The sequence below is a fragment of the Salmo salar genome, chromosome 02, assembly GCF_965601325.2.
Source record: "Salmo salar chromosome 02, fSalSal1, whole genome shotgun sequence".
Lineage (NCBI taxonomy): Eukaryota > Metazoa > Chordata > Actinopteri > Salmoniformes > Salmonidae > Salmo > Salmo salar.
This window is the reverse complement of record NC_138292.1, coordinates 86,762,610-86,776,063: the sequence shown is the minus strand read 5'-3', so window position 1 is coordinate 86,776,063 and position 13,454 is coordinate 86,762,610. Positions and strand designations below refer to the sequence as shown.

General features: G+C 39.5%; 1 protein-coding gene across 1 annotated transcript; it reads left to right on the top strand.

Moving 5' to 3' along the window:
• The first annotated feature begins 784 nt into the window (after positions 1–784).
• LOC106595716 (uncharacterized) lies at positions 785–12,464 on the top strand. The gene is made up of 2 exons (XM_045711507.2): positions 785–1,902; positions 7,403–12,464. Exons 1-2 carry the CDS (start codon positions 1,527–1,529, stop codon positions 8,164–8,166), a joined length of 1,140 nt encoding a protein of 379 aa, XP_045567463.2. The 5' UTR covers positions 785–1,526; the 3' UTR covers positions 8,167–12,464.
• Positions 12,465–13,454: the final 990 nt, after the last annotated feature.

Sequence of the window (13,454 nt, the reverse complement as noted above, 5' to 3'; positions counted from 1 at the left end):
CTTTAAACCTCCATTCTAGGATACGTTACACAAACACTTCTTTCTATATACATGCTTTTATTTGGGTTTCTGTTCAAAGTATATGATTGGAATGTATCTTTAAGCCTGCAGCTAGTTACCTGAAATGAGACATATAATCAGGCCAAAACATGAAAAATACAATTAACTGACATGGATTGCTAGCTAATGAAACACAAATGGACATTTACAGTAGCTGGCTAGGCTATTCAAACTGTAACATTGGCTAGCTTTCAATAAATTGGATAAATGGTCCATGGAGTTACCTCTTCATATTATCAAGAGAATCCTTATTGCATGCTGACTATTTTAAATGCACTCTAAAACATATATTTATCTTATTTCAGTCTTTGGGAACTAGACATATCCGTTTCTCTTCATCAGACAGCAGCTCACGTTTCACAAGAGGCTGTAGTTATATCGTAGATAAAAGCAGGCCATTGGCTGCCTACATCACCAGGGGTATGTACGGGACTTCTGATTGGTTCCAAGTTTAGGAGTTCGGCAAATTTGCCTGAGCAGACAGTGTTGAAATATACTTTTTATGAGAAAATGTGCAATAATTATTTAAGGTAGCAACAAATGTTATAGTCATCATAACAATTGTAACTGACAATTAATCAGTAAATCTATGTCGTTGTTTTTTGTTTGAATTGTTTACGTGTTCGCTATGCGGGTGAAATGATAAGACAAGTGGAACTACGTGGCTAATAACTGTTGTAACTGGGATCATTATCGTAGCAACACACCTTTGGGGGTGAAGGCATTCCCGCGCGGTGTTAGCTACGTTTTCATGTTACCGGGTGTAGTTTGTAAAGGTTGATATGTGTATGTTAGGATGAAGCGTGAATTCATGCCAGGAATAATAAGTGTGAGGTTTGATTTCCTCCCTTCTGTAATAAGCAGCCAATTAGGTATTTTTCCTTTATTCGTGTGTTGAATCTGATACTGTTATAGCTCCGGCTAAACTGTTTATGTATGTAAGCACTTCAGAGTTATACCAAGCTAATAAGTCACTCATAAGACAAGAAGGTGTAAGAGTGTGCTTAAACTGTATTTTCATTTACTTTATAGTTCTCACGGAAGGTGATAATTCTGACTAAACTACAGAATAAAGCCGCCAGTTAAAACCAAGGAACGGTTGTGCTCCTGGTTACCGGAGGGCGCTACAACAATATTTTACTGTGATATTTTACCCACTCCAGTCAGCAGATGGCGTTCTGGGAATCTAAGGCGATGCTGTTGGTGTGACGTATAATGTAGTGGACGGAACGCTTCTTTCAACAGCAACAACAGTTCGTCAGCCACCTCGGTATCTTGCTACACAAAATAGTCGAACCAAGAAAGCTCTTTAGACGCTTTCGTGTATATTAGTAACTGTGTTTTAAACACACTCCTGTCGTCTACTTAGTTATCCGATTTAATTTCTTATTTACGGTGTTGTTGTTATTAGTCAACTAGCGTGCTGGTTAAGTTAGCATTAGCCTAGCTAGCTAACATCCCCGACCATGAGCTCACTAAGCTACTCTCCTCCTGCTAAAGAAGAGGAGGTCTGCTGGACGGAGAAAGAAGTTATCGTTAAAGAGGAGGAGGAAGAGAAGGCTGTTACAGTAAAACAAGAAGTAGACGGTGAGGCTGTTACCGAGAAAGAAGAGGAAGCCGCGTTCAGAGTGAAAGACGAGGATGTTACAGTAAAAGAAGAGGAGGATGCAGTTTTTGGAGTGAAAGAGGAGGAGGGGGAGATGACTGTCACGTCGAGAAAGGAGGAGGAAGAAGAGGAGGAAACTGGATATCTGGGCCCGGTTTCCCAAAGGCAACTTAAGGCATCCAATGATGAACTTAGCTGTAAGATGGTTTTGAAAAACCGGGCCCTGATTAACACTAGTAAGTACTGTCTTAAAAACAGAGGCACAAACTCTGAAGTTGTTGAACTGATGTGTGGTGTTAAAGGGGAAATATGCCATTGCTACATTCATATTTGGACTTTTAAATAGTTTATTTGTAGCCATTGATTCTTGAAGAATATAACACATGCCTCATGAGCTTAGTTCAACTGTTGTACCACAACAGAACCCCAAATAAGCTTTTTTTACTCCAATGTTTATAAACAATGTAAACCAACACTGTAGCCTCAACATGTTAAAACTATAATGTTGATATCATGGATGGTCAGTCCTTGCATCCATAGGTCTGTCTATGAATTTGAGCATAGTTACATTTCTCCAGCCCCCTAGAGGCGCAGCGGTCTAAGGCATTGCATCACAGTGCTAGAGGCATCACTACAGACACCCTGGTTTGAATCCAGGCATATCACAACTGGCTGTGGTTGGGAGTCCCATAGGGCGGCGCACAATTGGCCCAGCATCGTCCGGGCTTGGCCGGTGTAGGCCGCCATTGTAAATAAGAACTGACTTGCCTAATTAAATCAAATAAAAAATATACATCTTATTACCAAAACAGTGGTGGAATGACAGCTTTGTTATTGTTTCAACTGCAGATTGAATAATAAATGTGTGGCTTTTTTAAAGGGACAACTTAGTTTTTAAAAAAGTAACAAAATGCTAACCCTGAGACTTGGTTTGGTAAACAGCTGAGGAATGGGGGCTGGAGAAATGTAACCACTCTCACATTCATAGAGAAAACTATTGTAGCAACCTTAACCCCAAACCTAGCGACCTTGTCAAGAACTTCAGACATCTTGGCATAACAGTTATAAGGTGTTGGCTTGACAGTCTCTGGACCCAGGTTTGAGTTCAGCTCAGGGATACCCCCTGAATTCACCACACTCTGAATACAAGGACTGGCCATCCATGATGTCATAATGATAGTTTAACCAGGTTTCTAGGATATATAGTATATTCTAGAATTCATCCATGATGTCATAATGATAGTTTAACCAGGTTTCTAGGCTATATAGTATTTTCTAGAATTCATCCATGATGTCATAATGATAGTTTAACCAGGTTTCTAGGCTATATAGTATATTGTAGAATTCATCCATGATGTCATAATGATAGTTTATCCAGATTGAGGCTATACAGTGTTAGTTTACAAACAGTGGCATTATACAAGCTCATGTTTTGGTTTCTGATGGGGGTAATACAGTTGAAACATTTGAGACATTAATAAGTTATATTCTTCAGGAATCAATTGCTATAATGCCTGACCCCATTTAGTCGATTGTTTGGTCGACAGGCTGTTGGTCAACCAACATGTTTTTAGTTGAGCAGTCACAAATTATATACATGTTTTATGGCACAAGAGACACTTGTCTGATTCGTTCTTGTCTCAGTGGACTAATCCATTGTGGAGGCTGCGGGGATGGCACAGTAGATGAAGTGGCGTGTACGCTACATTATTTTGGCCCTGATTTAGCTGTCTTATTCAAGTTTTTGAGATCGGAGACAAAATCCCCATGTTGTTGCCTGCTTGGGGTGTTCAGCCGTCACCGACGGTCGTTTAATGTGAGCTGGTCAGACACACAATCGCTCTGTCTCCCACCAATTAGTGCTCATTCATTGTTTCCTAACTTCATGGTGTGAATTGTTTGCCCTTTTGATTGTTAGTGTCTATCAGTTCCCCTATAATATATATATATATATATATATATCACCAGTTCTACATTTACCATTAATTCCCTCCCTTTCCTCAGATCATATTAGTGTGTAGCCCAAAACTGTTCAGATGTTTTCATGAGAAGATTTTCAGGATGTCTCACTGTCTGACAAACATCACCGCAGCTTAAACACATTTTTATGGTGATTTTAGTATTATGCTAATTAGATTTCAGTGGCGGTGCAGACATCAACTCTAGCGGGTTAACCTGTCTCCCCCCCTTCATCTACACTGATTGGACTGGATTTAACAAGTTACATCAATAAGGATCATATCTTTCACCTGGTCAGTCTGTCATGGAAAGAGCAGGTGTTCCTAATGTTTTGTACACTCAGTGTATAAAGTCTTCTGTCCCTGTAAGTTCACATGTGGAACTGCATGAAATGTGTTTTTGTTTCCAGTCATTTAGAAATGTGATCCCAATGTCCCACATTGTCCTCTTTATTAATAGAAAGACTCATATACAGTATAGTATTAGTTTAAAACTAAAATGGACCAATCCTGGATCGCCCCCTGTATTATCAGCCACTGAAATAGGAGAGTCTTTGTCCCCTCTCTGTTTGTCTACTCAACCCAGAGTGAAACCAAAACACCCCATGTAGCCCATGTTACCCTGATGACTCAGAGTCACGTCATAAACAAGTACAACGGCCACCGTGGGGGAAAAACAACTGATATTCACCATCTGGGACCATTCAACAGTCTAGATTTACCAGGTTATTACTAAATAAACTGTTCACCATCTGGGACCATTCAACAGTCTAGATTTACCAGGTTATTACTAAATAAACTGTTCACCATCTGGGACCATTCAACAGTCTAGATTTACCAGGTTATTACTAAATAAACTGTTCACCATCTGAGACCATTCAACAGCCTAGATTTACCAGGTTATTACTTGGAAATAAACTGTTCACCATCTGAGACCATTCAGCAGTCTAGATTTACCAGGTTATTACTAAATAAACTGTTCACCATCTGGGACCATTCAACAGTCTAGATTTACCAGGTTATTACTAAATAAACTGTTCACCATCTGGGACCATTCAACAGTCTAGATTTACCAGGTTATTACTAAATAAACTGTTCACCATCTGGGACCATTCAACAGTCTAGATTTACCAGGTTATTACTAAATAAACTGTTCACCATCTGGGACCATTCAACAGTCTAGATTTACCAGGTTATTACTTGTAAATAAACTGTTCACCATCTGGGACCATTCAACAGTCTAGATTTACCAGGTTATTACTTGTAAATAAACTGTTCACCATCTGGGACCATTCAACAGTCTAGATTTACCAGGTTATTACTAAATAAACTGTTCACCATCTGGGACCATTCAACAGCCTAGATTTACCAGGTTATTACTAAATAAACTGTTCACCATCTGGGACCATTCAACAGTCTAGATTTACCAGGTTATTACTAAATAAACTGTTCACCATCTGGGACCATTCAACAGTCTAGATTTACCAGGTTATTACTAAATAAACTGTTCACCATCTGGGACCATTCAACAGTCTAGATTTACCAGGTTATTACTAAATAAACTGTTCACCATCTGGGACCATTCAACAGTCTAGATTTACCAGGTTATTACTTGTAAATAAACTGTTCACCATCTGGGACCATTCAACAGTCTAGATTTACCAGGTTATTACTAAATAAACTGTTCACCTTCTGGGACCATTCAACAGCCTAGATTTACCAGGTTATTACTAAATAAACTGTTCACCATCTGGGACCATTCAACAGTCTAGATTTACCAGGTTATTACTAAATAAACTGTTCACCATCTGGGACCATTCAACAGTCTAGATTTACCAGGTTATTACTAAATAAACTGTTCACCATCTGGGACCATTCAACAGTCTAGATTTACCAGGTTATTACTAAATAAACTGTTCACCATCTGGGACCATTCAACAGTCTATATTTACCAGGTTATTACTAAATAAACTGTTCACCATCTGGGACCATTCAACAGTCTAGATTTACCAGGTTATTACTAAATAAACTGTTCACCATCTGGGACCATTCAACAGCCTAGATTTACCAGGTTATTACTAAATAAACTGTTCACCATCTGGGACCATTCAACAGTCTAGATTTACCAGGTTATTACTAAATAAACTGTTCACCATCTGGGACCATTCAACAGTCTAGATTTACCAGGTTATTACTAAATAAACTGTTCACCATCTGGGACCATTCAACAGCCTAGATTTACCAGGTTATTACTAAATAAACTGTTCACCATCTGGGACCATTCAACAGTCTATATTTACCAGGTTATTACTAAATAAACTGTTCACCATCTGGGACCATTCAACAGTCTAGATTTACCAGGTTATTACTAAATAAACTGTTCACCATCTGGGACCATTCAACAGCCTAGATTTACCAGGTTATTACTAAATAAACTGTTCACCATCTGGGACCATTCAACAGTCTAGATTTACCAGGTTATTACTAAATAAACTGTTCACCATCTGGGACCATTCAACAGTCTAGATTTACCAGGTTATTACTTCTAAATAAACTGTTCACCATCTGGGACCATTCAACAGTCTAGATTTACCAGGTTATTACTAAATAAACTGTTCACCATCTGGGACCATTCAACAGTCTAGATTTACCAGGTTATTACTAAATAAACTGTTCACCATCTGGGACCATTCAACAGTCTAGATTTACCAGGTTATTACTAAATAAACTGTTCACCATCTGGGACCATTCAACAGTCTAGATTTACCAGGTTATTACTAAATAAACTGTTCACCATCTGGGACCATTCAACAGCCTAGATTTACCAGGTTATTACTAAATAAACTGTTCACCATCTGGGACCATTCAACAGTCTAGATTTACCAGGTTATTACTAAATAAACTGTTCACCATCTGGGACCATTCAACAGTCTAGATTTACCAGGTTATTACTAAATAAACTGTTCACCATCTGGGACCATTCAACAGTCTAGATTTACCAGGTTATTACTAAATAAACTGTTCACCATCTGGGACCATTCAACAGCCTAGATTTACCAGGTTATTACTAAATAAACTGTTCACCATCTGGGACCATTCAACAGTCTAGATTTACCAGGTTATTACTAAATAAACTGTTCACCATCTGGGACCATTCAACAGTCTAGATTTACCAGGTTATTACTAAATAAACTGTTCACCATCTGGGACCATTCAACAGTCTAGATTTACCAGGTTTATTACTTCTAACCAAAAACACTTTTTGGGGTTCTCAAAATGCTTACAATTGTTGTTTTTATTATTGCTTGAACAGTCGCTAAAATAATTTTTGGTTCTGATAGGTGCAAAATACCAATTTTGGATGCAGCACTTTTTAGCTTGAATGCTAGTAGCAAATCTAGCATTTTTGCTCCATGCAGATTTACTACATCCTTAACTAACGGTTTCTCTATTAGCAGGGACGAGTTTCTGCAACCAAATTGCGTGCACATCACCCTCGTGCGGCAATTTTTACAAACACAGAAAGGGGCCTATATTCTAACCTAGAATCATCAATGTTACTACTGAAGTGAAAAAAATAAGACTAAAAATGACTGTTGTTGTTCACTGACTGTCATATTAAGACAATTGTCAAATAAGTTTGTAAATGCATTTAAATATTCATTACAGATGTAAATTGTTGTACAACTTTATGGGCATCACCTTTTACCTCAAATAAACTGTGGATTTCGACTGTTGTGGGCCTTTAACCATCTGTCTGACTTTGTCGTTCACACAGGAGAGAGACGGGACTATCGTGGATCCTCTGGGGAGCCTCAACAACCTCATGATGCTGACGAGGCAGAGACGAGTCTCTCCCCATCAGAACGCCTCAAGAAACACCAGCGGAAACCCACAGGGAAGAATTCTCACTGCTGCTCTGACTGTGGGAAGAGTTACTCAAGACTAGATTCACTAACAGTACACCAGAGAATTCACACAGGCGATACAGCTCACTGCTCTGACTGTGGGAAGAGATTCACCACTATAGCAAACCTTAAAATACATCAGAGAATTCATACAGGAGAGAAACCTTATAGCTGTGATCAATGTGGGAAGAGTTTTACTCACTCAAGCTGCCTGAAGGTACATCAGAGAACACACACAGGAGAGAAACCTTATAGCTGTGGTCAATGTGGGAAGAGATTTGTGACATCTAGCAGTCTGACTATACATCAGAGAACACACACAGGGGAGAAACCTTTTGGCTGTGATCAATGTGGGAAGAGATTTGTTTCATCTAGCCGCATGACTATACACCAGAGAACACACACAGGGGAGAAACCTTTTAGCTGCTCCGACTGTGGGAAGACCTTTTCAAAATTATATACATTACAACTACACCAGAGAATTCACACTGGAGAGAAACTTTATGGCTGTAATCAATGTAGGAAGAGTTTTAATCGCTCAAGCTTGCTGAAGGTACATCAGAGAACACACACTGAAGATAAATCTTTTATAGCTGTGATCAATGTGGGAGATTTGTTACATATAGCAGTCTGACTAGACACCAGAGAACACACACAAGAATCAAATCTTATAGCTATGATCAATGTAGGGAGAGATACTCTCGTAAAAGATCTCTGATTAAACATCAGAAAATATATACATGAAGGAGTTGTTTCATGATATCAGTGAAATAATGTCACAATGTAGAATGTTTTATCATTGTTGTAGGAGTATTTTAATGTCACAATGTAGAATGTTTAAAAATTGTAGAAGGAGTATTTTAATGATGTCACAATGTAGAACCCTAAACGTTTGACCCCCGTTCTATTGATTCCAGCATGATACGGATATGAGCTTCATCAGGGGAAAAATACAGGCTCTGAAATTAAAGAGTACTATTTAAGTGATTAACATAAAAAAGTGTTCCGTACACTTACAGTGTTGGCCAACATGAATCAAAATGGAACACTTCAAAATGTAGCTAGCTATTTTCTACAAATTGTCCTCTAACCAGTGATGTACACATTATTTCCATATTCCATGTGGGAATGACAAATAAGTGTTCAAATCAAACTTTATTTGTCACAAGCGCCGAATACAACAAGTGTAGACTTTACCGTGACATGCTTACTTACAAGCCCTTAACCAACAGTGCCGTTCAAGAAGAAAATATTTACCAAGTAGACTAAAATAAAAAGCAATACAATAAGAATAACAATAACGAGGCTATATACAGGGGGCACCGGTACCGAGTCAGTGTGCGGGGGGTACAGGCTAGTTGAGGTTATCTGTACATGTAGTTGGGGGCGAAGTGACTATGCATAGGTAACTAACAATGAGTAGCGGCAGTGTACAAAAGAGGGGGTCAATGTAAATTGTCCAGTGGCGATTTTATGAATTGTTCAGCAGTCTTATGGCTTGGGGGTAGAAGCTGTTGAGGAGGCTTTTGGTCATAGACTTGACACTCCGGTACCGCTTGCCGTGAGGTAGCAGAGACAACAGTCTATAACTTGGCTGACTGGAGTCTCTGACAATTTTATGGGCTTTCCTCTGACACCACCTATTATATAGGTCCTGGATGGCAGGAAGCTTGGCCCCAGTGATGTACTGGGCCGTTCAAACTACCCTCTGTAGCGCCTTACGGTCAGATGCCGAGCAGTTGCCATACCAGGCAGTGATGCTCTCGATGGTGCAGCTGTAGAACCTTTTGAGAATCTGGGGGCCCATGCCAAATCTTTTCAGTCTCATGAGGGGGAAAAGGTTTTGTCGTGCCCTCTTCACAACTGTCTTGGTATGTTTGGACCATTCTAGTTTGTTGGTGATGTGGACACCAAGGAACTTGAAACTCTCGACCCACTCCACTACAGCCCTGTCGATGTTAATGGGGGCCTGTTCGGCCCACCTTTTCCTTTAGTCCACGATCAGCTCCTTAGTCTTGCTCACATTGAGGGAGAGGTTGTTGTCCTGGCACCACACTGCCTGTTCTCTGATCTCGCTGATCAGGCCTACCACTGTTGTGTCGTCAGCAAACTTAATGTTGGTGTCGTGTTTGGCCATGCAGTCGTGGGTGAACAGGAAATACAGGAGGGGACTAAGTACACACCCCTACTCTTATCACCTGAGGATGGCCCATCAGGAAGTCCAGGATCCAGAGGGAGGTGTTTAGTCCCAGAGTCCTTAGCTTAGTGATGAGCTTTGTGGGCACTATGGTGTTAAATGCTGAGCTGTAGTCAATGAACAGCATTCTCACATACATTTTAGTCATTTAGCAGACGCTCTTATCCAGAGCGACTTACAGTAGTGAATGCATACATTTCATACAATTTCATACATTTTTTTGCTGGCCCCCCGTGGGAATCGAACCCACAACCCTGGCGTTGCAAACACCATGCTCTACCAACTGAGCTACAGGGAAGGCTAGTTGTTCCTTTTGTCCAGGTGAGAAAGGGCAGTGTGGAGTGTGATTGAGATTGCGTCATCTGTGGATCTGTTGGGGCGGTATGTGAATTGGAGTGGGTGTAGGGTGCCCGGGAGGATGCTGTTGATGTGAGCCATGACCAGCCTTTCAAAGCACTTCATGGCTTTCATTTCTCTTCAGTTTGGGGACCCCTAAATTTAAATGCATCACTCCAAAATGTAGCTGACTGTCTTCTGCAGGTTGTCCTCTAACCAGTGAGGTAACATATATCTCCCATTTCCATGTGTTTTTTTAGTTGTTAGTTTCAACAGCACGTACAACCTGATTTCCCCCCTAATCGATATCAGTGATTTATTGGCAGTTGTCAAAACAACAATGTTGTTGGTGCTTGTGCAGTTTATAAGGTGCTTGTTTTAAAAAAAATACAAGTTATATGATTACTATTGTGGAACATGTTTGTAGATAGTACATTTTATGTTTAGTTTTTCAATATATCACAAACCGTTTCTGCATATTTGTTATTGATTTGGACAAGTTAAAACTGTTTTGACATTGGGCTATCCCACCTAGCAAAATGTTGTTGAAAAGACAAGACTATGCCCGAGGTCCAATCTACATTCGGTTTTGGTTGAAAGTAAAAGTTGAAAATATGTATTTTTCAGGTCGTTGTTTCAACGACTTGAAAATAACTTTAGTAAATATAAAACTGGACACAGTATAAAAAATGGGTATACGAACAATTTTTATTGACAATACATCACTCCAGTATTTCTTTGCAACATTCAAGTGCTAATTGTCTTTATTCCACTACTGAAGAAGCATGACCCAAATCACCTCATATTTCAAACATTCAGCCTGACAAAAGATACATGTTTTATTATTCCATGCCTCACCATTAAGTGAATTATTGCCAATACATATTAACAAAGGGGTGTACATTTGGTTTTGATATTTCATATTTACATTTCATGTAACATTTAGTAATCATAATTATTTATGCAACCAACTGACAATTTTTTGGTACAATTATATTGTTTACTAACAATGTAGTAAAACAAGCTTGTATTTTTGGTTGGATATTACGTCCTATTCTTACTATTTTAATCAGTCATTTCCTTAGAATGCTCATTAATCTTTCAGTTTTTGATATTCTTTAGTTTTTTAAATTATTTTCATTGTTGTGTAGTAAATATTAGTTTTTATTTTCATTGTTTTCCATTTGTTATTTCCTGTGAAGCCATGTCTGAAATGTGCTGTATAAATAAAGCTTGATTTGTTTTGAACATAGCAAAACAAAATAATACAATGACCAACTAATCAACAGACTCTTGCAAAACGAATGAACAAATGTTTGCAAAAGAAACACATATCTTGGTCCATCTTAGTAGATCTTAGTATGAAAAACAGTATAAATTCTGTATATCTTCCACTATCATGATTTTGCATGGTATGTAAATGGTATGTAAATTTAGTATCTCTTTTCAACCAATCCAGTACATTTTTGTTAAATTGAAAACTGAAACAAACAAATTGTTACCTACCCTTACCACCCGAGGTTGGCCCGTCAGGAAGTCCAGGATCCAGTTGCAGAGAGAGGTGTTTAGTCCCAGGGTCCTTAGATTAGTAATAAGCTTTGAGGTTACTATGGTGTTGAACGCTGAGCTGTAGTCAATGAATCTCATTCTCATGTAGGTGTTCTTTTTGTCCAGGTGGGAAAGGGCAGTGTGAAGTGCAGTAGAGATTGCATCATCTGTGGATCTGTTGGGGCGGTATGCAAACTGGAGTGGGTGTAGGGTTTCTGGGATAATTGATGGGGTCAAATTGGGGTCATGATCGGGGCTGCACCAAATGTTTGATGTATTATAATAAATGATTATGCATATGTTGTATTGATAGAAGGGGAAGGGTTATAAAACCCCTCCCCCACTACATTTATAGGGTCCTAGACTACCGATTAACAATATATATGCATTATAAGGTTTAAAATTGTTTCACAGTTCTTTTCTAGTCTCTGCCTCTTATAAAGAAAAGGTCTGAGAGATGTGTGAGTTATTGCATGGAGTCTGTGAGAAAGCACTTCAAAGATAAACACAGAACCCTGCAGGGGAGTAAAAGAGATAAGAGACTAGTCAGTCATATCTCTATAAATCAACTTGGGGAGTGGACATTTACTGCTGAGCCCTTAGAAACACTGTAACTATTGTATCTCTCTTGCAAGTTTGTATTGCTGTGTATGCATGGGCTTGGTCTGATGAGTAGAAGGTAATGACGTATGCAGTGACATCACTAGGGCTGGACTTCGGGCTTAATAAAATAACTTGGGACTTTTCCTATTTTGCAGAACTCAGGAGAGATATCAGTTGTATGTGTGATGTTTGATCTTTGACTTCTGTCTACAGCTGTATTTTGATTAAAGTTATGATTTATAAGTGCACATTTTGAGTGTTCCTTATTTGTTAAGTATAAAAACGGAGCACAGAAAAATGGAACCAACATAATGGTGAGCCATGACCAGGCTTTCAAAGCACTTCATGGCTACAGACGTGAGTGCTACGGGTCGGTTGTCGTTTAGGCAGGTTACCTTGCTGTTCTTGGGCACAGGAACTATGGTGGTCTGCTTGAAACATGTTGGTATTAGAGACGGGTTGAAAATGTCAGTGAAGACACATGCCAATTGGTCAGCGTATGCTCAGAGTACACGTCCTGGTAATCCATCTGGCCTTGTGGCCTTGTGAATGTTGACCTGTTTAAACGGAGAACAGCTACGGAGAACGTGATCACATAGTTATCCGGAACAGCTGATGCTCTCATGCATGCTTCAGTGTTGATTGCCTCGAAACGAGCATAGAAGTTATTTAGCTCATCCGGTAGACTCGTGTCACTGTGCAGCTTGCGTCTGTGCTTCCTTTTGTAGTCTGTAATAGTTTGCAAGCCCTGCCACATCCGTTGAGTGTCGGAGCCAGTGTAGTACGATTCAGTCTTAGTCCTGTATTTGCGCTTTGCCTGTTTGGTTTGTCCGGGTTATAGTCCCGCTCCTTGAAAGCAACAGCTCTACCCTTTAGCTCAGAGCGGATGTTGCCTATAATCCATGGCTTCTGGTTGGGGTATGTACGTACGGTCACTGTGGGGACGACGTCATCGATGCACTTATTGATCAAGCCAGTGACTGATGTGGTGTACTCCTCAATGCCATCAGAAGAATCCCAGAACTTATTCCAGTCTGTGCTAGCAAAACAGTCCTGTAGCTTAGCATCTGTGTTATCTGACCACTTATTTATTGACCGGGTCACTGGTACTTCCTGATTTAGTTTTTGTTTGTAAGCAGGAATCATGAGGATAGAATTATGGTCAGATTTGCCAAATGGAGGAAGAAGGAGAGCTTTGTACGCGTCTCTGTTGTGGAGTAAAGGTTGTACATTTAACA

Excerpts from the sequence above, each read along its gene's own strand:
- LOC106595716 (XM_045711507.2), top strand. The coding sequence starts at position 1,527 with ATGAGCTCACTAAGCTACTCTCCTCCTGCTAAAGAAGAGGAGGTCTGC. Across the intron at positions 1,903-7,402 it reads CCGGGCCCTGATTAACACTA|GAGAGAGACGGGACTATCGT; the intron begins GTAAGTACTGTC and ends TCGTTCACACAG.